General features: G+C 60.2%; 1 protein-coding gene across 3 annotated transcripts; it reads left to right on the top strand.

The window, feature by feature from the left end:
* Window positions 1-102: 102 nt before the first annotated feature.
* Window positions 103-23564, top strand: SLC29A4 (solute carrier family 29 member 4). 3 transcript variants are annotated; one of them, XM_010819602.4, is made up of 11 exons: window positions 103-191; window positions 12146-12327; window positions 15185-15310; window positions 15578-15691; window positions 16155-16283; window positions 18190-18264; window positions 19389-19636; window positions 20238-20373; window positions 20489-20676; window positions 21315-21555; window positions 22564-23564. In XM_010819602.4, the coding sequence occupies exons 2-11, from the start codon at window positions 12156-12158 to the stop codon at window positions 22704-22706; spliced, it is 1572 nt and encodes a 523-aa protein (XP_010817904.1). In that variant the 5' UTR covers window positions 103-191; window positions 12146-12155; the 3' UTR covers window positions 22707-23564. The 3 variants fall into 3 exon arrangements, with proteins under 3 accessions (XP_010817904.1, XP_024840823.1, NP_001180125.1); XM_024985055.2 differs by lacking the exon at window positions 103-191 and adding an exon at window positions 8299-8670; NM_001193196.1 differs by lacking the exon at window positions 103-191 and adding an exon at window positions 12810-12815 and having other exon boundaries at window positions 12156-12327; window positions 22564-22706.

Here is a 23564-nt window from a genome sequence, read left to right as displayed (position 1 = left end):
CAGCACATGGGAACAGATGGCTCCAACTCCCACCCACGGAAGCCAAACATTTCCCTGGTTACCCTGCTAATTTGCTCACAAGGCTCCTCTTGTAAATAGAGAGTACAAAGGCTCCTTCGCGCCGCGTGTCTGACGAGCAAATTCTGACTCCACGGGGGAGAGGCCTCAGAGAGAGCACAGCAAAGTCCCAGGTAAGTCCCAAGTAAGGCCAGGCGTGGGCCTGGTGTGGTCCAGACGTGGCCAGGAGCGTCGGCCATTCGGGGCCATTTTCCTGCCACTCCCCAGAGGCTGGCTGGGAAAACTTGGGCCAGCCTGTGGCACGTGTTTCCTCATCTGATCTGTGAAATGGGCGTGTTGATGGCAAGGGACCCGGATGCAAGCCATCACTCAGGTGCTCCAGGAATCCGAGGATCTGGGAGTCTGGTCACCCTGCCTGCCTTCCTCTGGGGTCAGCTTGGTGGCCCCAGGGTCCAGTGCCACTCTGTCCCCAACCCCAGCGGTAGCTGGTTCACCCAGACCCTTTTACTGACCGAGACCTTCTCCAAGCCCAGCCCCAAGGCTCAGAGACGGGCTGACTCCTCGAGGCTTCTCAGTTTGGGCAAACATTCGACCTTGGGCAAACGGCTTCCCTCACCTGGGCCTCACCCCCATCTATACATTCGCGAGTCCTCAAGCCTCCTTCAGAGGCCATGAGGATCCAGTGACCCCCAGTGAGTACTCAGGGTCACCCCTGACATGCCCAAGCCAGGGGGAGGCTCCGTGCCGGGGGACAGTGGCGCTGAGCCTTTGTGAGTGGATGGCAGTTGGCGGGATGGGGAAGGGCGTGTGTGGATGGGGGTGGAGGGAACTAGGTGGGAAAAGCTTGGGCAAAGAGTCGCCTTGTTGTTGGGGGCGGGGAAGCCTCAGGAAATTGGGTGTGGCTGGGAGCTCAAGGGAGCGTCGTGGGGGGTGGCTCCGCGCTGCGGGAGGCGGAGATCAGAGCTCAGGGTGCAGCAGCCAGCCCCGGGTCTGCCGAGGCTCCCATCCCCCACCATCCTCAGTGGCTATAATGAAGAGCTCTTCCAGCTAAAAGCTCCTGGAGCCTGGCCAGCAGCTGCCGCCGCCCTGGCCAGCCTCCAGCAGGGCCCCGGGGAGCCTTTATGCCCACTCGCTGCCTGGCCTGAGGTGTCCTGAGGGGCGGACCCCAAGATGCCATGATGGCTCGGGGCCCCAGTCCCGGAAACCTGGCCCCCGGTACGCCTCCCTCTGACCTCCAACCCCAGGGGTCTGGGGGGTTCTGGGGAGCAGTGTGCCCCACCTAGGACAGACAGGGGTGGCTGAGAAGGGACAACATCTGCCTGGCCTTGCTGTGTGACTTGAGCAAGGCAACTGGCCTCTCTGAGCCAGGCCCCTCCCCTCCTAGACTCACTGTGAGGATCTGAGCAATGACCTTGGCCCAGGACTGGCTCCTAGGGCTGCCAGTGCCAACCTCCCCCCCCCCGCCAACCCTGTCCTGCTCAGCACCACACACACCATCCCTGCCCTCCTAGGAGACAGTCCTGGGGTTTTATTCATTCAAGTTGCCTTTTTAGCCCAGAGGGTTGGGTTGCATTTTCTCTAAGTTGACACCACGATGCTCAAAGGCAGAGCACAGGCAGGGATGAGCTGATGGCGTCCTGGCGTGTGATGCCTGCAAGGCTCGGGCAGGGGGGTCCCGGCCGGCCCAGGGGACCTTTCTGCTCAGGTCAGAAGCCTGGTGCCGGGGCCTGCCCTGAGGTGACCGACATCACCCGTGTCCTGGGGTCACTGTGAGCGTGGAATCCAGCTTGTGTATGGCGTGACTGTGCAAAGACCCACTGTTCCCTCACCCCCGCCTCCCCACTGCCCCACTGGCTTCCCCAGCTCTCAAAGGGCGCTCCCAGGCCCCTGCACAAATTAGAGGAGGTGAGAGGGGAGGTGCCACGGGGAGGCCCTCGCCCCTCCACCGTCTGTGGAGGCCTGGGCCTGCCCAGCGCGGTAGCTGGCGGGCCCTGGTGGGCACCCAGCCTCTGTCCGGGGGGGCCTTTGCCTCTCCCTCCCCAGCCCCTCCTGACAGTCTCTGCCTGACTCTTGGCTGCATGTCCCGGTCGATGGGAAGATTCTAATGGGCTTTAAGTTAATAAGTTGGGAATAAATTAGGTTTGGGCTCTGCGGGAAGCAGATGGACTGGAAGAGCCCTGGCAGGGGTGGGGCAGGGTAGGGAGGGGGCATGGCGGGGCGCACCACTGGCCCCTTCTCTGCATCCCTGCACCCCCAGCATCCCAATGTATCATTGCAAACATTTTCAACATAAGGAAGAGTCAGAAGAATCATGCTGGGGACCCCCAGCGGCCCCCCCAGAGGAGCCTGCCTGGACTCCGCTCTGTTTCTGAGAGTCCAGCTCTCCACCCACTCTCCACCCAGCAACCCACCTTCCTTCAACGCAGTTCAAAGCCAACTGCAGACACCAGGACACTTCGCCCCCACACCTGCAGAGCGGTAGCTAGAGGTCAATATTTGGGGATTTTTCAGACAAAATTTACCAACAGTGGAAGGCACGAATCTAAAGTGAACATTTGCTGAGTTTTGACAGATGGACATGTTGGATTAGCCAAATCTCTATCAAAATAGAGAGCATTGCTCACCCTGATGCCTCTCCCTACCGAAGGGTAAACATCAACCGGATTTCCCTGGATTCATCTTGTCTGTTCTAGAATTTCATGTGAATGGAACCACACGATAGGAATTCTGTGCCTATCTTTCCTGTGTCTGTCTTTTCCATTCAGCATAACTGCACCTGATGGTCATCCGGTTATGGGGGTAGCAGCAGCGTGCTCCTTTTTCACTCCTGAGTAGTATTCCGTGGTGGGACTGGACCACAGTTTAACCATCTTCCCTCGCAAGGCCCCAGGCTGTTTCCAGGTTTCTGCTATTATGCATAAAATCTGTATCTGCCTTTTTGTGGACATTTATTTTTGAGATTACCTTGAGTCCGTCCCTCCCTCCAAACAAACCAAGCCCACCCTGAAGCTGGAGGGGACAGGAAAATACCCCAATACACCGGCTGGTCTTTGGGCTGAGCACATCACCCCCACACAGCGTCCCACTGGGGGGCCATGGTGGTCTAGGAGGCACCTACTCCCTGGGAAGGGACGGACAGTGAGCGGGCAGGCTTGGTAGCTGTTGTCACTGCAATGGTGGGAGTTATTCTAAAACGTACACTTTGGGCCCAAAGTGTATCCCCCAAGATTCGTGCACAAGGGCACCCACCTGGAGGGCTGGTTAGATGGGCCACCAGCAGGAACAAAGCCAAGAGCCTCCAGAAAAGCCATCACCCTAGGGAAAGATCGAATGTAGAGTATTACCAACAAACCATGGTCTTGGGTCAAGCAAAATTTCAAAGTACTGTTGTCAGGGGTAGATGATATGGTTAAGAAATATTTAAGGGGACCTCCCTGGTGGTCCAGTGGCTAAGACTCTGTACTCCCAAGGCAGAGGGCCCCCGTTCGATCCCTGGTCAGGGAACTAGGTCCCACATGCTGTAATGAAAAGATCCTACGTGCTGCAACTGAGATCGAAGACGCCGTGTGTCGCAACCAAGACCTGGTGCGGCCAGTAAACACATATTTTTTTTAATAAGAAATATTTAAGGTAGTGGCTTGAAATGCTCTCAGCTAGATGAAAAGGCTTCTAAGAATCTTAAAAGCAGGCACCTCAGACTTTCTCTGTTAGATTAGTGAAGTTAGTGAAGTTGCTCAGTCATGTCCGACTCTTTGGGACCCCATGGACTGCAGACTACCAGGCTTCTCTGTCCATGAAATTTTCCAGGCAAGAATACTGGAGTGGGTTGCCATTTCCTTCTCCAGGAGATCCTCCCGACCCAGGGATTGAACCCAGGTCTCCCGCATTGTAGGCAGACGCTTTGCCGTCTGAGCCACCAGGGAAGTCCGTTAGATTAGAGAGCTTCTAAAAATCGTGGGGACCTTGTTCCTCAGCCCAGCACTGAGAGATGTGTGGGTGCGGCTTTTACCTATTAATAGTGGAACGGATTATAATTTGATACATAGGAAGCCCACAGCGTTTTTAAAACAATTATATCAGATTGGGCTGAGCAGCTGAGCCAAATCTCTGCTGCTGGGACAGAACCCACTAGCCTACCCACCTTCCCACCCATTCGTGACGTGTGGGGAAGGTTACAGGGTGGGCTCTGGGTGTTACCCCTGCAGACCCTGAGGGATCCTGGGAGAGTCAGTACGAGCAGGTTAGCTTTCAGGAAGCTCGCTCTGTCTGTCTAGCGAGCTGGGTCGGAGGGCACAGTGCGGGAGGCCAGGAGACCAGGGAGGGGGCCCTGGTAGCACTCCGCTGACAGGTGACTTTGGGGGGAGCTTCCGAGGCCACCGAGAGCAGCGCCCAGCACTTGTCGAGTGCAGGCCGGGCAGGGGCCTTGGTCCCCGGCGGTGGCAGCTGCAGGTCACTCTGGGGCATGAAGCAGACCCCACCCTAGCCTCTCCCTGTGCCACCTCACCGCCCTCACGAGGCTGGGTGACAGAACAGGGGGGACAGCGGGCCCCTCCCTCAACCCCTGCCACAGCCCGTCACCTGCTTGTTCCAGTGGGCCTTAATTGGCTGCGTTTTTCAGCCTGGCAGATGGCGTTTCTCCAAGGGAAGGCTGCTCACAGGGATGGGAGCGCAGGCATCGACGAGCAGGGTCTTTGCTGCCGTCAGTGAGGCTGGGGTGTCGTCGGCAGTGACAGCGGGCCAGGTCCTGGGGCTCACCCAGCCCGGCACCCCCACAGAGAACACTTTCCTGGGCCTGCCACTCAGCCCCGAACCCTCAGGAGGCATAGCCAAAGACTCGGCTCTGACCTGATGGCTGGGACCTCTCTGGGTCTCAGTTTGTCCACAAGTAGAATGGGGATGGCTCTAGGGGTCCCCGGCACAGGGCAGCTGGCGGGGGGAGGGGAAGGATGTCTCTGAATGTGCACTGAGATCTCAGCAAGCGTCGGTGCCCCCTCCCTGGTGAAGCGTATTAGATCTTTTACCCCTCACAACAGTCCTTCCAGCTCTCCTTTTCCAGCTGAGACACAGAGAGGGGTGGTGAGTGGCCACAGGTCACACAGCAGGAAGGCTGAGCTCTCGCCAGCTGCTGAGGGTTGAGGGTCCCCGTGGGGGAAATGAAGTCTTCCTATCTCCCTCAGAGGGTAAAGCAAGGTCCTTGGGCATGAGACCCACGGTATGGTGCACGACAAGGAGACATTCAAGAGCAGGGCAGAGGGCACAGCACGAGCCAGTGTATCAGTTATCACAACCACAGCCATGCCGCGTAACAAACACCCTCCAGAGGTCAGTGGCGTAGACAGGAGGTGTGTGTGGCTTTCACGTGAGCCCTACAGAGCTCATGGCTGGACTGACCCTGAGGAAGGGTCCTGATGTGGCAAGATGTGGGAGTGGCCTGGCCCCTCTCAATTCCGAGTCCTATTCAAATGCATCCGCCTCTCCCAGGCCCATTAGAGCCCCCACGACACAGCCCTGATCACCCCCATGATATCGCCAGCTCCTGCTAAGGTCCTCTGGACACGAGCAACATCAGTCATCCTCCCAGACCTTGGCCCTCATCTAAACCCTGAAGTCTCTTCCCTGTCTTAGCAAACTGAAACTTTTCTTAGCAAATAGAAAAGGCAGGGGACTTCCCTGAAGAGCCAGTGGTTAGGACTCCGGGCTTCCACTCGCAGGGAACCTGGTCAGGGAACTAGGGTCCTGCATGCCCTGCAGCATAACCAAAAAAAAAGTCAGAAAAATAAAGACAATGATGCCTCTCCAGTCCCCACATTCAATGGCGACTAACAGTTTACTGCATTCCCTTCTAGTCTTTCCTCTATGCAGAATACATATACTGTGTGAAACTGTGTATCGGGCTTGTCCAAATAATGTTACAAAATTCAGTGTATGAGAGGGGACAGTAAAAAAATCAGTGTCCTTTCTCTGATCCTGCCCCCACCATCTCCTTTCTCAGAAGCAATCGCTATTTGGTACTATTTTATTAGGGTGTTATGCTGATATTCACAGGTGAGGCTCACCTATTATTTTCTTAGAGAACCTTCTTCAGGTTTACCACACTCTTTCTTTTCTCCTGTGCTCTGAAACGATGACGTTGCACCTTGGCTCTCCTTTCTTTAAAAGTTGGGTAGAATCTGTAATTTTGTGAAACTGCCCACACCTGAGTTTGGGAGCAGCGAAGACATAGTTCTTTAACAAAATTCTCTATTTCTTCTCCAGTAAATGTTCTATTTAGATCTGATTTCTTATTTGATGGCAGCTTGTCTGCTCATTTTTATTTTCCCAGAAAATCTTTTATCCAGTTTTTCTAATCTGGGCCACAAAGTGCCAAGTATCTTTTGTATTTCTTCCCACTTCCTGTTGTATGCCACTTGCTTTCACATGGCCAGTTTCCACATTAAACGGTACATCCTAGTGGTGACAGATTATTCCACTAGTTTTCTTGTTTTTTTTTTTTTTCCAAATATAACAATCATGTCATCTGTCTCCCACCATGATGAATATTCCTTATCTTCTCTTCTTGGATAACCAGACTATTTGCAATGTCTGGCTATTATGGCGAATGTTTTTGTTTAGAAAGCCTTTTCTGTATTTTTAGAATTATTTTCTTAGGCTAGATTTTCCGAATCAAAGGCATCTTTTTTAAGCCAATTTACTTTCTGGGAGGATTGTTCCAATTCACATCCCCCTACCCCAGGAGAAATGGCAACCCACTCCAGTACTCTTGCCTGGAACATTCCATGGACTGAGAAGCCTGGTAGGCTATGGGGTCGCAAAGACACGACTGAGCAACTTCGCTTCGCACCCTAGGAATCCAGGCTTAAAACTCTCCTCCGACTAAAACACTCCAGGGACTTTCCTGGCAGTCCAGCAGTTAGGACTCCTTGCTTCCACTGCAGGGGATGTGGGTTTGATACCTGATCAGGAACTAAGACCCCACATGCTGCTAGGTGTGGCCAAAATAAAGAAAGAAGACACGCCAGGGGCTCCGACAGGAGCCCCCTCAGGCTGGTTTCTGCCCTCTGCCCCCCTTCCTCCCCCCTGGAGGTACACTGACCTTCTTTCTGTTCTTGAATAGAATGAGGTTTTCTGGCCTCGGGACTGTGCACTGGCTGTTCCCTCTGCCCAGAGCACCCTTCCCACAAATCTCCCCACCAGGGGCAAGTCTCTCCCGTCCAGTGTCACCTTCTCAGAGTGGCCTTCCCTGACCACTAGACGCCCACCCACCCCCGTAGGCACATGCCATTGTCTCTCCCACCACTGTCTCTCTGTCTTCCAGGCATCTGAAGCTTCCAGAAATGATTGCACTTGCTTACTGCCTGCGAAACCCCATGGGGGCAGGGACCCTGATGGGTTCCCTGCACCTGGAACAATGTCTCACAGGCACCGAATAATTTTTCCTTGCACCAGGGCAGCTCCACCATGGCCTCCCGCATTGGCCCTTTCAATGCTTTAGAGCCCTGGGAGACACCAGACTCATTAACTCTAAGATTAATGATTTTGAACAACTGGCCCTGTCTCCCAGCCCACTCTCTGCTCGCCAGAGGTGGGTCACCAGACAGGAGGAGGGGCTAGTCTGGTGGGAAGTGAGGGGATGACATCCAGTTAGGGGCTTGGCATGGTCTCTGCCAGGCACCTGTGTGGATCCCTCCTGGGGGGGCTCAGCCCTGAGTGGGGGGCTTCCCACGGGCTTGCTCCTCCACCTCCCACCTCTCCTCCCCTTGAGGTTGGACGCCTCTCCTGACAAAGAACTTTCCCTCCCTTCCCAGTGTGGTGGGCTCCTCCCAGGTCACAAATGAGCAAAGGGAGGCTCCCAGAGAGGTGCGCACAGGGGCCAACAGCCCTGGGGGGGTTGTAATTCCATCCACCCGGGAGGAAACTGAGGCTCCGAGACGGGAAGCCGCCTCCACAGCGTCTGATCTCAAGCAGCGAGCAGGAGGACCCCAGGGCAGGAATGGGGACCAAGGCTGCAGAAGCCCCTAGATCTGTTTGGAATGCACAGGATCTTCTGCTCGCCGACTTCTCATCCTTCAAAACTTGAATCTGGTCACCGGCTGACCTGTCCCACCCACTCTTCAAGCACCACAGGCCTCCCACGAGAGGGGACAGTAGTTGGAGGAGGTGAAGGGGCAAGGCAGGGATGGGGAGGGGAGTAGGCCTGGGCACCCAGGCAGGGAGGTGGGCATGGGCAGTGGTAGCTAGATCAGCCACAGGTCACCCAGAGGTCGCGGGGGGGGGGGTGGTGGGCCCAGACCTCAGTCTCCGCCCCTCCTCTTCCCCGCGGGCTCGGAGGGCGGGGAGGGGGGGACTGGGGGGCGGGAGGGAGGAGGGGAAGGGGCGGGGCTCCGCGCGGGGGGCGGGCCGGGGCGGAGCGCGGGGTCCCCCGCTGTGCTCGCCGAGGCCGTTGCGCCCCCCGGACGCGCTCGCCGACCCGGGGGCCGGCGGACTGGGACCCGCGGAGGACGCCGGCCGCGCCGGGCCCGAGGCGGGGTGCGGGGAGCGGGACGCAGCGGGCCGGGGCACGCGCGCCCAGGGGTCCCGGCGCGGGGGCGTCGGGCGCGGGCGGGGCCGGGCGCCCCGAGGACCCCCACCACCCCCAGACCGGACCGGACCAAGGTAAGCTGCCATCGCGGGGGCGGCGGGCGGGGCGCGGGCCGGCCGGGACGCGGGGACCTGTCGGAGCCTTTGTCTGAGGCGCGCGCGGCCCGGCTCCGTGCTTCCCCCCCACTCCGCGCCGGCTCCGGCCGCCGAGTCCTGGGGCGCGGGCGCGTGACCCCGGGCCGCCCGAGACCCTCATCCTCCCACTCCATCCCGGGATGAGCGGGCTCCCACGCGCACCCTGTCCAGCCTCCGGACCGGGCCAGCCCGCCACCGGCCCCTCTGCGAGCGCAGGACCCAGACCCGGGAAGCGGAGAGTGGCCGCCGGCTCCAGGCCCTGCCTGGCCAGGCGCCACCTCCTCCCCAGGCACAGCCCAGCATCCTTCCAGCTGAAGTTCCTCCTTGGAAGTTCCTCCGCCCCACCGCGCCCCTACCCCTGCCCGCCCCCTCCCAGCTCTTGGGAGAGCGGCTGAAAGAGGTGGGGCCTGCGCCCAGAGGTCACCTCCCAGGGGTCCTACCGTCTGTCCTTCGCCCAGGAGCGCTGGCCTGCGAACCGACTGCGTTGCTGTGGAGGCTCCCCCGAGGGAGCCGGGGCTGGGGGCATTGCAGCACCAAGGCCAGGGGCCAGGGGCGGGGCCGGGCACCCCGGTCGGCTGGCGCCTGTGGCCGGTTGGCCAATGCTTTTGAGCCTGCCTCCTACCCCGCTCCAGGCAGGGGGTGGCCCGTGGGCCTGGAAACCCACTTTCCTATGGGCAGAACCACCAGGGAGGACTTTGGGCCAGTCCGGAAGGCTTGGCTGCGGAAAGAGCGGTAGAGAACTTACAGGCTGCCTCAGATAGGGGGTCCGGGGGCAGGGCCCTCCAAGGGCGTCCAGCCAGCCAGGGCCAGGGGCTCGCATGAGCCTGAGGCCCCAGGAAGACTAGCCGGCTGGCTTTCCAAGCAGATCCCAGGCTCCCTGTGCCCTCCGGCTGGAGTGCAGCCCCTGAGAGGCTCAGACACCCAGAGCCTTCACAGTGCCCTGGGGGCACAGTTAGAACTCAGTTGCCTCTGAAATGGGGGGAGCCAAAGGCGGCCGGCCTGGCGGGGCTCCAGAACGTGCTGTGTGGCCCCTGGACCCGGCTCTCTGTGCCTCAGCCTCTCTTTCTGCGAAGTGGGGGCCTTCAGGACTGCTGGGGTGTGGAGAAGACCCCTGTGCCCCTGTGCCTGTCCATAAAGTTTAATTAAAGCAGGACCCAAGGAGGAGGGGCTGGGGGAAGAGCTAGGCTCAGGCCTGCCTGTGTGGGGTGGAGCTGGGCGTGGGGGGGTCTGGGGGGACGGCTTGGAGGCCTGCAGCCCAGGAGAGGGAGGGGCAGCCCCCTCCAGCCAACCCCCCTTGCCCTGCCAACATGGGAGGTCATATCGGGGGTGCTGGGGCCACTGAGCACCTCCCAGGAGGGGGCCTGGAGGAGCACAAGGGCACAGTGGCCCAGGCAATGTGAGTGGCGGCTGCCCGTCTCGCCCGCAGAGTGTCTGGGAGCAGCGGGGTGGCCTCCTGGCTCCATGCGGAGCACGTCCGCCTCCCGGGTGGCGTGGCCTCTCGGCTAGGCGGAAACCTCAGCGCAGAGGCCGGGCGTGTCCCCGGCGCCGCGTCTGTCTCGGAAACACAGGCCAGGGGGTCGGAAGCAGACACCCTCCAAGGCTGGAGGGAGGGGTGCTCGTCGTTGCAGACCCTGTCCTGGGCCCACCTGGGAGGCCGGGTGGCTGGGGGACCCAGGGTGTCCAAGCCTCCAGTGCAGGACCCTGCCCAGGGCCACAGCCCTTCACCCGCGACTGAGCTCCGTCCTGAGTCCCGTTCGGCCCCTTAGCTCCGGATGTGGCAGGAGGTCCAGGACTGAGCCTGGAGGGGGGTCACGCCTGGCTTCCCGGCCCCCACACACACATTGCTTCTGGGTGCCCATCTGCCGGTCAGCCCCCAGCCTGCAAGGACAGAATTTCCCCAAGACCCACCTGGAAGCAAAGAAGGCTCCAGACTCTCAGACCCCAACTAAAACTCTCTATGGGGAGCAAAGAAGCGGGGGGAGCCCAGGGGAGGCTGGGGAGCAGGTAGACAGGCGGGGCTGCTGGAGGAAAGGAGATGAACCAGGCAGAGGCGGGAGTGGGCATGGCTGTGGGCCAAGCTCAGAGAGAATCGGAGCAGCCGAGGGCACATAAGGTCCCTTGGGGAGCGGTCCCTCTCCCTGCTGCTTCTGTGGGTGCCCTGACCCATGCTCCAGGGGGAGGGGATCAGGAAATAGGGGCGCCACACTCAGTGCCCGATGCTGCCACGTCCCATCTCTGTCTCCGGTTCCCTACAGTGAGTGTGTATCCTCTTGGCAATCAGATAAACGATTAAAGGTTGTTCCAAAAACAAACTGGTCAGTATTTTAGGGAAAAAAGCTAGACACCCAACTTCTCCAATGGTACTGGAGAAGACTCTTGAGAGTCCCTTGGACAGCAAGGAGTTCAAACCAGTCCATCCTAAAGGAAATCAGTCTTGAATATTCTTTGGAAGGACTGATGCTGAAGCTGAAACTCCAATACTTTGGCCACCTGATGGGAAGAACTGACTGATTGGAAAAGACCCTGATGCTGGGAAAGATTGAAGGCGGGAGGAAAAGGGGGCGACAGAGGATGAAATGGTTGGCTGGCATCACCGATGCGATGGACACGAGTTTGAACAAACTCCGGGAGATGGTGAAGGATAGGGGAGCCTGGCATGCTGCGGTCCATGGGGTCACAAAGAGTCGGACTCAACTGAGTGACTGAACAACAACGTCCATTGAGGATCAGTTAGCTCCTTTCCTCCAAAGATATAGATTTGAATTGAGGCAAGAGCCGGAGAGAAAGGACTTCCCGCCACCCCACGAGGCTGGCCCCAGTACATGGGCCGTGGGGGCGCGGGGACCCACAGGCCTGGGTCCAGATTTAGGTCCCGCCGCTCACTGCCTGTTAGACCGGGGTGGCGGGGCAGAGGAGCTGTTCACCCAGTAACGTTCCTTTTCATCGGCCATCAAATGAGTGGATGTTGGAACCTCCTTCCAGAGGGCAGTGGTTCATGGGACACTTGAGTGCAGCACTGGCACACACATGCTCAAACCACCCCTCCTGCACCACCGCATCTGTTTCCTCTCAACCGTGCCCGCCGCTGCCGCCCTCATGCAGGCCTCCAGTCTTGCTCCCTGCTGCAGCCAGGGAGCATCTTAAGACACAAGTCACATGGCATCACGTGTCCGCTTGGGTTTGCATCCAGCGACTCTGCTGTTTCAGTGCTGAGGGCTCAGGTTCAATCCCTGGGCGGGGAGCTAAGATCACATAAGCCATGTGGCATGGCAAAGAAAGGAAAAAGAGGAAAAAAAAAGGGGATGGGATGAATAGAGAGGACGGATGGCCCTGGGGGGTGCGGGCTGGCAGCAGGGCAGTGGGGCTGGGGTCCTCTCCTGGGCTCCCCATCTGGCCTCCTTTGCTTTCTCTGCAGCGTGGCCGCCATGGGCTCGGTGGGCAGCCAGCGCCCCCGGGAGGCCAGCGTGGCAAGCATGCCGCACGGGGGTGTGGTGATGAGCTTCAGCTTCGACAGCGGCCACCTGGAGGAGGCGGTGGCCGGGGCCACCCAGGCCCAGGGCGGTAGGACCAGGGGCATCCCGATTTTCACGAACTCTGGTGAGTGAGGGGCAGCGGAGGGTCGGCCTTGGGAGTCCTCCCGAGCCTTCCTGGGATGGGGAACCTCGGTGGGGGGGATCACTGAGCCTAGGGGGCAGCACTGGCCAGGATGGATTAGACCTGCTGCGGCGACAAAGGAGCCCACGGTCCCAGTGCCTTCGCCAACACCGTGTGTCCAGGTGTGTTCAGGGAAGCCTCCGTCTTAATGTGGGCTTCCACGGGGGCAGGCGCACCGACCCGTGTGTGGACTGCTGTCTGCAGGCGACGTCTGTTGTGTGGCCACACTCATTGGCCAGAGCCAGCCTTGCTTCACTTCAGCAAAGTCCCCGAAAAGAGGACTGGTGTGAGATTCCAGGACCCTGTTTACTCCCTGACTGTGTGTCCCAGAGCAAAGACCTCCGCCTCTGAGCCTCGGGTTCCCTCGGTGGAGGAAATAGGGCAGACTTGCAGAGCGGGCAGCATGTGGGTCTGGAGTCAGGCAGATTTGGGTTCCAGAGAGCTCCCGTCTCTTTGTCTGCTCAGGGACCTTGGGCAAGTCACGAAAACACACTCACCCTTTCCCCAGGGGCTGCAAAGTCCATACCTCTGCTCCCCGAAACTTAAACACTGAGATGCAGAGCTGTTACGAGCACACCTTAATGTTAGATGATACAGGGGTGAGAAAGTGAATACAATAAGAACATTTGACTACTGTAGCCCGCCAGGCTCCTCTGTTCATGGGATTCTCCAGGCAAGCATACTGGAGTGGGCAGCCATTCCCTTCTCCAGGGATCTTCCCAACCCAGGAATCCAACCCAGGTCTCCCACATTGCAGGCAGATTCTTTACCGTCCGTGCCACCAGGGAAGCCCTAATACATATATACACACGTATTCATATCAAAATAAGGAAGAAATGCTCGGGCAGTCAGTCCTCCTATCTGGCTAGTCACGACTGTAGCTGGTATTTATAGCCACTTTCTCCCACCCACCCCCACCCACATTCCTTGTGCCCTCCACCAGCACCTGAGCTGGTCAGGGCTCTTTTCCGGAAGGCTCTGGAGCACGAGCAGTCCTGCTAGACTTGGGTTGGGGTCATTTTCCATGGACTGTATCACATAGAGCGGACATCCTGAGAGAGGCCGTAAGGAATCTCCCGTCTTCCAGATCCACACATCTGGGAGCACCCGGGTGTCCCTGTGATGGTCAGGATCAGCCCCTCCGCCCCCAGTGGGCACAGCAACTCTGTCCTCTGCAGGGGCACTGCAGAGGACAGTGTCTTGGGGTGGAACCGTCCCGCCCTTTAGAAGGAAGCCCCCTGCACCAGCAGAGCCTGGAGACATGGGGGTGGGAACCAAACGTTTTGCGTTGCTGTTCAGTCACTCAGTTGTGGCTGACTCTTTGAGACCCCATGGACTTGAGGACACCAGGTTTCCCTGTCTTTCGTCATCTCTCAGAGCTTGCTCAAACTCATGTCCGTCAAGTTAGTGATACCATCCAACCATCTCATCCTCTGTCACCGCCTTCTCTTCCTTCCCTCAGTCTTTCCCAACATCAGGGTCTTTTCCAGTGAGTCAGTTCTTTGCATCAGATGGTCAAAGGACTGGAGCTTCAGCTTCAGCATCAGTCCTTCCAATGAATATTCAGGACGGATTTCCTTTAGGATTGGCTGGTTTGATCTCCTTGCAGTCCAAGGGCCTCTCAAAACTCTTGCCAGCACTGCAGTTGGAAAGCATCAATGTCACTAGTTCGGGGACCTCTGCCGGTTGTGGTGATTCGGCCTGCTCTCACTTCCGCCGTGGTTCGTGGGAATGAGAACGCTAACTCCAGGAGAACCTGGACCATATATTGGACACGGACTTAGAGCGTAGACAGCTTCCCAGAGAACACTGTCTGAGCCCCACTAGCTCTTGACACCCAGCTGGCCCTGTACTGAGTCTGCAAAAAGCCATTTCAGCATTCTGTCCAGCCAGGTGTTTCAGTGGCCATGATGATAAGAGTCAAGGAGGCGGAGAGGGTCACGGAGGCGGAGAGGGTCATGGAGGCGGTCGGGGTCACGGAGGTGGTCGGGGTCGTGGAGGCGGTTAGGGTCACGGTGGCGGTCGGGGTCGCGGTCGCGGTGGTGGTGGGGGTCATGGTGGCCGTGGGGGTCACGGAGGCGGGGAGGGTCACAGAGGCGGTCAGGGTCACGGTGGCGGTCGGGGTCGTGGAGATGGGGGCCTCTTGGTGACGGACGGCGGCCGTGGTGAGGGTTGCTGTGGTCGTGGCGTGTGTGGTTGTAGATCTAGTGGCCGCGATGGTGACGACTCGGGCGGCAGTGGCCACGAGGGTGGACAGTGGCCCGGTGACCGTGACCCTGGTTCTAGTGGCTGTGATGGTGATGCCAACAGCCGCGATGCACAGTTGGCTTTGCCAGCCTCGGCTGTGGGATGGATGGCAGCCGGGGTGATGACAGCCGTGGTGACTGCGGCCTGCGTGAGGAGGGACCACAGTACAGTGATGGTGGGCGTGATGCTGGTCCGATGGTGACAGGGGCCACAGTGCTTTGTAACTTTTGAGACTGGCCATGCTGGCAGGGGTGCGGGCAGCTGTGGCCGTAGGGCTGGAGAGAGCCCACAGTCATGATGGCTTCAGTGGCTGCATATGGTAGGAGTGGCCATGCTGATGGTGCCCACGATGGTGGCTAAGGTGGCAGAGGCACCGAATGGTGGGATGCCACGTCTGCGGTTAGGGTGACACTGAGTGGCTACGGCTGTGGTGGTCACGATGGGGGGTGGTGTGGTTCACTGTGCCCGTGGCGGCGGCCTGCACCCCAGTGTGGTGGCCGCGGCCACGCGTGGGCCTGTCCGCCTCTCGCCTGAAGTCTGGGTTTGTCGGCAGAGGAGCCGGCGCCTGATGACCGCTACCACGCCATCTACTTCGCGATGCTGCTGGCGGGCGTGGGCTTCCTGCTGCCCTATAACAGCTTCATCACCGACGTGGACTACCTGCACCACAAGTACCCAGGTGGGCCCCGGCCGCGTCCTGCCATCCACGCTGCCCTGCTCGCTCGGCTCGGGCCAGCTGCCCTCCAGAAACCCTTCGGGCGGCACCCTGCTCCGGGGGCCCGTTTTCTTCAAACTCTAGCTCGGCTGTGAACTGCCGCATGACCCCAGGGCAGCCCCTCACACTCTCTGGGGCAGAGGGAGGAAGCAGTGCTCTGTGGGGGCAGCTGCAGAGGGCGGGGCTCCTCTGAGCCCCGGCTGCCCCCCCAGCGCCCCCCACCGCCCGCAGGAACCTCGATTGTGTTTGACATGAGCCTCACCTACATCCTGGTGGCGCTGGTGGCCGTGCTCCTGAACAACGCACTGGTGGAGAGGCTGAGCCTGCACACGAGGATCACCGCGGGTACGCTGCCCACTGCCCACCCGGCCCCCAGCCCTCCCCTCTGGCCACCACGCACCCCTGCGCCTCACTCTCCTTGTCTGTAAGATGGGTGCACTTCCTCCTAGGAATGTCATAGGTTCCACTATGAAAACCGGGTCAGGCTCGAGGGGTGCAGTGCACGCTGGCATGATGCCCGTACCTGGGGAGGCTGCTGTGTGCCCCACATGTGTCCCGGGGCCCTTGTTCTCCCCTGCTTTTCTCTACCATTTGTCTCCATGGTAACATTCAGCTTCAAAGTCCAGCTCCAAAGGCGCCTCCTCCAGGAAGTCTTCCAGGTGCCCCTCTGAGACCTGTAAGACGTCCTGCCCTCCCAGTCTTAAGGGGAATGGCAGAGAGAGAGCACTCAGCCCTGGCCCTGTGTGGAGGTGAGGGGGCTCCCCCAGCCCACTGCTCACTGCTCCCTCTCTGGCCTCCCCCGACACAGGTTACCTCTTAGCCCTGGGGCCCCTCCTCTTTATCAGCATCTGCGACGTTTGGCTGCAGCTCTTCTCTAGGGACCAAGCTTACGCCATCAACCTGGCCGCTGTGGGCACCGTGGCCTTCGGCTGCACAGGTAGGGCCAGGGGGCCAGGGTGGGTTGAGTTGTGTGCTAGGGGCGTGTTATACAGGGTGAGCCAGGCTCAGGGCTGGTGTGTGTCCACATGCACACGGGCATGTCCATTTTCACACATCGCACACTGCACACCCACAGGGCTGTGTGCGCTGGGCACGCAGTGTTGGAGCACACACACCGCGCACATGTCCACACGCCCAAGCCTTATGTGGACATTAAGGCACCTCCCTGGTTTTCTCAGGTATAAACTGTGCCTCCCAAACTCTCAGGCATTTTTTCTGTGTCAGTGTTTCTATTGGGCAGTAGCTTTCCAGTTTTGTTTTTTTTTAAAGCTTTTTATTTTGAAACTATTTCACACTTGTGAAAAGTTGCAAGAATAATATAATGGGTTCGCATATACCTTTTAACTTCTTATTGTTGTTCAGTCGCTAAGTCACGTCCAGCTCTTTGTGATCCCGTGGAGGGCAGCAGGCCAGGCTTCCCGCCCTTCACTATTGCCTCGATTCACCAGTTGTTAATATTTTGCTGCAAATGCTTTCTTTCCTTCTCTGGCTTTCTCTGTCTCTCCCCACTTCTAAAGTAGCTGTATATATAAATTTCCGCGTACATATATATAAATGTAAAATAATGAACGTTTTCTCTTTAAACCGTTCAGGAGTTACTCCAGACATCGTCACACTTTTTGCCATAATACTAACAGTTCAGGGCTTTTCACTGTGGTAACAGTTAAACCTGAGACATTTCCCCTAGAACCGTGTCTACAATTGCCCAAATCAGGACATTGAACACTGATACAGCAGTGTCATCGAATCTATAACCCATGTAAAGATTTCACAGGCTACTCGTATAATGTCCTCTATAATTTTTGTCTTTCTGACCCAGGGCCACGTGCTGCATTACTGGTCATGTCTTTAATCCAAGTGGTCCTCAGTTTTCCTCTGTCTTTTATGGCAGCAACTTTTACAAAGGTCCAGGCCAGTAGTTTTGTTGATAATGACTTCTGTGAAGAAATGCATTTCACATTATGACTCAGCAAACGTGTGTGTGTGTTTATAAATAAAATCAAGGTTTGTGAGATGATATTCTCAATCCAGGCTTTGTACACAGGTCTGCTCTGTTTTTTAAAAAATCCTGGTGACAACCACGAGATCCCAGTTTGCCTATCCTGCTCCAGGGTTTCCTTCTAGACATGGAGTCATTAGACTGTAGGGTGTGAGCCAGTGTGGCTTTCTTTTCCCCAGACACGGCTGCAGTTCTGTCTTCATATATATATATTTTTGCTTGCACCGGCTCTTAGTTGTGGGGGGTGGGTTCTATTAATAGTTCCCTGACCAGGAACTGAACCCAGGCCCCCTGAATTGGGAGCATGGAGTCTTAGCCCCTGGACCACCAGGGAAGTCCCTGCACTTGTGTCTTATTGGTCAGGATGAGAGAGGTTATGCTTGGTAATAAATGAGCCCAGAAATCTCAGCGGCTTCGCAGAACCAGTCTTACTCCTGACTCTTGCTACACGTCCAGCCGGTGCCTGGGGTACTTTGCACGCTCACTGGTGCTGACGGTGGCTCTCCATTTGTAACACGTGGCCTTGGCTGTAGCTGCCGCTGGGGAAAAAAAGACTGGAAGACCACGTGGGCTTTTCCTGCCTGGTCCAGGAGTGATGTATGTCATTTCTGCTTGGCTTTCAGTGACCAGAGGAGGTGGGGGAGCCTGGCCAGTCCAGGGTGGGGACACGGAAGGCAGGCAATGCTGTTTCCACCACATCCCTCGCGGTGGTTGGACCACCTCCCTCTGCCCCCAGTGCTGTTCATGTCCTTTCCCCACTCTCTTGCCAACACGAGTGTTCTTGAACTTCTGAACAGGTGATAAGTGGTGTCTCACGGTTACTACTCTCTCTCTCTCTCTCAAGTGCAGCAATCCAGCTTCTACGGGTACACAGGGATGCTGCCCAAGAGGTACACGCAGGGGGTGATGACGGGGGAGAGTGAGTATCTGCAAACCCCAGGAGTGGGCGCTGGGCTTTCTGGGCTCTGAGACCCTCTCCCTGGGACTGAGGTGGGGCTCAGGAGCCCTGGGCACATGCGGCGGGGATGCCTGGCTGGAAGCAGGGGCAGGACTCCCAGACGAGGAATGTGGCTGTGAAGGGCATGGCCTCTTTGGTGTGCGGTCCTCTGGGATGTGAGGCACAGGTGGGTCTAGAGTGTCTCGGAGCGCCTGTGTGAGGCATGCGTTTTGTGTCTGTGTGTGCATGCGTGCGCGCGTGTGTGCACGGTCAGCCCATCCACACATGTCATGTCAAGTGCCGTCCCTCAGCACCAGGCTCTCCTCGCAGCCCCAGACCCATGAGCCACCGCCACTTGGCATCTCAGACTCACTACCCCAAGCCCACCGTGTCATTTCCCACGGCCTCAGTGAGCTGCACCCCCACGCTCAAACCTGAAAGTTACTCAACACCCCATCCTTCTGCAAGTTGTGTGGGCCTGCCTGCCCTCCAGCTGATCCCACCTCTCCAGCCCCCGGTCCAGGCAGCTGACCCCCTCATGCGGTGCCCCCCTTCCACACAACGTTAGCTCCACCCTCCATCCAGCCCCAAGCAGCAGGGGCCCCCAGGAAGGTACCTGGCCTGCTGTGACTCCCCACCCACCTGGTTCCAAGCCCACAACTTCCTTTCAGCTCCTCAAATAGAAACACGCAGAGTTCATGCCCTCTTCCCCTGCCTGTACCCCCAAATCCTGGTGTTCTTCTTTGCGACCTTGGGGTCTCTCCCCTCCAGCCTCCTAAGGAAAGGGCCTGTGTGCATCATCCCCACTGTGTCCTCAGGGCGGTACGGTGCTAGGCACACAACAGGCATTCCATCTACACTTCCATTGGAGTGGGAGAGGGTGTGAGCAGGCGGCGGGCCGGGGAGGGGCGGTCTGCGTGGATGCGTCCTGTGGGCAAGTCTTAGGGCTGCGGGATAGCTTGTGGGACGCGGCCGAGAGGGAGGGCGGGGCCGAGAGGGAGGGCGGGGCCGAGAGGGAGGGCGGGGCCGAGAGGGAGGGCGGGGCCGAGAGGGAGGGCGGGGCCGAGAGGGAGGGCGGGGCGGGCGTCACGGCCCCTCCTCCTCAGGCACCGCAGGAGTGATGGTCTCGCTGAGCCGCATCCTCACCAAGCTGCTGCTGCCGGACGAGCGGGCCGGCACGCTCATCTTCTTCCTGGTCTCCGCGGGCCTGGAGCTGCTCTGCTTCCTGCTGCACCTGCTGGTGCGGGGCAGCCGCTTCGTGCTCTACCACACAGCAAGGCCCCGCCACTGCCGCCCGAGCCGCAGGGCCGGCTACCGCGTGCACCACGACGTGGCCGCCGAGGACGTGCACTTCGTAAGTCGCGAGGTCGGGGTCTGGGGGCCCTGGGCACGGCCGCCACCCTGTCCCAGCCGGGCCCTCCTTCCTGACGCGGACCACGGTTCCATCCCCCGGTGGCACACATGTCTGGGGCCTGAGCCCCCTCTGGATACGACAGCCCACCCCTGAGGCCTTAACACTCCCCCACGCCGGCTGTGATGGACCACACCTGCGGCCTGAGGTCCGTGCCGAGCCGTCCTGGGGGCTGGGGCGCGCTCTGGTGGCGGCAGGGCCGCCTAGCCCGCAGAGGGCCCAGGGATGGCAGGTGTGGGGGCTAGGCACAGGGGAGCCGGGGAGCCGCCTAGGAGAAGGGCAGGGCAAGGGGAGCCAGAATGTTCTCAAAGGAGTTGTTCCAGCGAGTCGCCCTCGCTGGGCCCTGGGCTGGGGACACGAGTGAGCCAGAGACCGGCCCACGGGAGGCCCCCGTGATGGTCAGGGAGGTTCCCCTGATGGCTCTGGGCAGAGACCTGACCCGTGCGGCCGGAAGGCCGTTGGGGGTGGAGGGGAGCACAGGCCCAGAGGCTCGGCTGCGGGGACCCGCACGCAAATCCCGGCCCCCACTCCGTCCTCCCTCCAGGAGCACCAGGGCCCAGCACTGGCCAACGGCGGGTCCCCGAAGGACAGCCCGGCCCACGAGGTGACGGGCGGGGGCGCCTACACGCGCTTCGACGTGCCTCGGCCAAGGATCAGGCGCAGCTGGCCCTCCTTCCGAGGTGGGCGGGCCTGGCCCGGCGTCGGGACTGCGCGCGGGGCGGGGCGGCTGCTCCGAAGGGCTGCTGGCAGGGGCTCCTGGGCTCGCCGCCCTCTGACCCCGCTGGCCGCCCACAGCCCTGCTCCTGCACCGCTACGTGGTGGCCCGCGTCATCTGGGCGGACATGCTGTCCATCGCTGTGACCTACTTCATCACGCTGTGCCTGTTCCCGGGTCTCGAGTCCGAGATCCGCCACTGCATCCTGGGCGAGTGGCTGCCCATCCTCCTGATGGCCGTGTTCAACCTCTCTGACTTCGTGGGCAAGGTGGGCCCCGCCCCAGCGGAGGGGAGGGCGCCCCCAGTTGAAGATGCATGTGGCTCCGGGTGGGGAGGGTTGGAGCCGAGCCATGGACCAGACCAGGGGCAAGAGGAGGGGCACCTGGCACTGGCCCCAGGCTCACTGGTGGAGGGGTCTCTGGTAGCACAGGTGTGGATGCAAGCAAGGGGGCAGGAGCACCCAGAACTGGCTAGCCTGTCATTGGGCTTTTCTAGAGGCACACAAGGCTCAGAGAGGGAAAGCCACATGCCTGCGGTCACACAGCAGGGAGGTCTGAGAAAACTCCAAGCCAAGCTTAGTTAGCGGGTCCAGCTGCCGCCGCTTCCTACAAGTTGACACAGGTGGGCCTGACTCTTTGGGCCGCCGTGTCCTTGTTTCTCAAATGGGGTCATGAGCCTGCCCGGTGAGGGCGCTGTGAGGACTGATGCAGGACACGTGTCGTGTTTAGCTGGGTGCCAAGCACACCGCAAGGCCTGTGTGTCGCCACAGTGAGGGGTTTGGTCAGTTTTCGGGGGCAAAAACAGGAAAGGACAGGGACACGGCCTGAGCCGGGAGCGTCCAGGGACAGGAGTGGGTCTGGAGAGGCGAGGGCAGAGGCTGGGGCCCACAGGTCCATCTCCCTGCAGATCCTGGCGGCGCTGCCCATGGACTGGCGGGGCACCCACCTGCTGGCCTGCTCCTGCCTCCGCGTGGTCTTCATCCCCCTCTTCATCCTCTGCGTCTACCCCAGCGGCACACCCGCCCTCCGCCACCCGGCCTGGCCCTGTGTCCTCTCCCTCCTCATGGGCATCAGCAATGGCTACTTTGGCAGCGTGCCTATGATCCTGGCGGCGGGCAAAGTGGGCCCCAAGCAGCGGGAGCTGGCAGGTAAGGCCTCCCTCGGCCCACTTGCCTGTGAGACTGTCCACCACCAGGCAGGGAAATCCAGGCCCATAAAAGTCAAGGCCACACCGCAAGCAGCTGCGTTTGGGTCCCAGGGACAAGTCAGCTCAGAGCGTGTAGGTTGGGACGTTCATCAAGCCCTTCCTCATTCATCCCACGACAGCTCGGTGAGCCTCTGCCTCGAGGCAGGCACTGTCCTAGGCTCCAGGGACACAGCGACAGTATAAGCGGTCCCTGTGCTGATGGGGTTGACCATCCAGAGCTGACACAGCACACAAAGATGTGCTGTGCTGGAGGAATACAAAACAGCGATGGGATGGAGGAGTCGGGGTCGGGCCTCACTGTGGAAGCAGGGCAGTCTGGCAAGGCATCACTGGGGAGGCCGCGTGAACAGAGCCCTGGAGGAAGGCGTGAGGGGCCAGCCACGTGATGGTGCAAAGGAAGCTGCGGGACTAGAATGTGCAAAGGCCCCTGGGCAGAAGCAGCGTGGGCCAGGGAGGTGGTGAAGAGGTGGGAGGAGCCTGGAAGGAAGCCCTGGTTCCAGAATCTGTTTTGACTGTAGGGCCTGCAGGGCCAGCTGACTGGGAGATGGAGCATGAGAAGGGGGCGGGGGCAGGGGTGTGGTCAAGAAGGACGCCCAAGTTTGGGCCTGTTGCCGAGGGCAGGAAGGCTGGACGGTTGTCAAGTGAGACAGAGGAGGGGCTGAGTGGGGAAGGGGCACTGGAGGTGGGTTCTGGTCAGGGTACCTGCGGGAAGCCTGGTGGGCACCCCAGGTCGTCCTTGACAAGGTGGGAGGCTGGAGAGGAGGCGGCGCAGGCCAGGCTGGGCCGCCCAGCACGTTCTGTCAAGGTTGGGCAGCCCTTGGGCGGCAGGAGCTGGCCGTGGTCACCGCCTCACCCCCCGAGGAGCGGGGCTTCGGCTCCAGTGCAGGCGTGGCCCGCCGCCCCCCAGGGGCCCCGACCCCCGCCCGCTGAGTCCCGGTCCTGACCGCAGGGAACACCATGACCGTGTCCTACATGACGGGGCTGACGCTGGGCTCGGCCGTGGCCTACTGCACCTACAGCCTCACGCGGGACGCCCACCGGAGCTGCCTGCGCCCCTCCGCCGCCAACGCCTCCTTCCCTGCCGGCCTCTGAGCCCCGCCCAGGGAGGGCCGCCGGGGCCCCCTCCCCACCCCTGCCTGCAGTGCCTGGGGGCGCCCAGCCGCCTCCCTGTGCGGAAACCACCACCTCCTGGCGCTCCGGCCCCAGGGCTCCGCCCCGCTCTCGGAGGCCTGGACGCGCCGCCCCGGATGCGGCTGTGCTCCGCGCTCCGTCTCACGCCTGCCCTCGCCCCCCGCCCGTGTCCGCCCGGCCCCGCTCTGTTGGGTCACTCACAGCCGTCCCCGCCCGGGAGAGCAGACCGCCAGCCCGTGTCCCCTCCTGGGTCCTCTCTGAGGGCCCCACGGCCCTGACCCCACCGTCCGCGGCACCTCCCCCTCCACTGGGGACCCCACTCCCACAGGCCTCCCCCCACACCCCCGCTACGAGGGGGCTGCAGCCTGGGTGCGCCCACCCCGCGCCAGCACCACCCATGCACCCTGGTACCCCCCTGACGCCACAGGCCTGGGGGTCTGTCTGCCCAGGGAGCCCGGTCGACCTCCCTGTTTCCTCCAGCCGCCTGTGATACAGGAGGAGACAGTTTGAGAGCCACGACCAGGGCCCACAGCCTGGCTGGAGTCACACCCCACGACCTAGCCTTGAGCCCTGTCCAGGGGGGGGTGGAACAGACGTGCCCAGGGGTGCCTGGCAAATAGAAGGGGGGGGGGTCCCTCCAGAGCTCCAGGCTGGCTCAGCACCCCGAGCTGGGGGGATTCCCGGGGCATCCTGCCAGCGGCGGGCTTCTCCAGGGGTAAGACAGGCGCCCTCCCACCCCCTCCGGGTCCCGTCCACCCGTCGGTCCACTGACTGTACCGCACTGGCCATTAAAGATGAAGGCAGAGCCTCTGCCCCACC

Source organism: Bos taurus, chromosome 25, assembly GCF_002263795.3.
Source record: "Bos taurus isolate L1 Dominette 01449 registration number 42190680 breed Hereford chromosome 25, ARS-UCD2.0, whole genome shotgun sequence".
Classification (NCBI taxonomy): domain Eukaryota; kingdom Metazoa; phylum Chordata; class Mammalia; order Artiodactyla; family Bovidae; genus Bos; species Bos taurus.
This window is presented reverse-complemented; position numbering and strand designations above follow the sequence as displayed.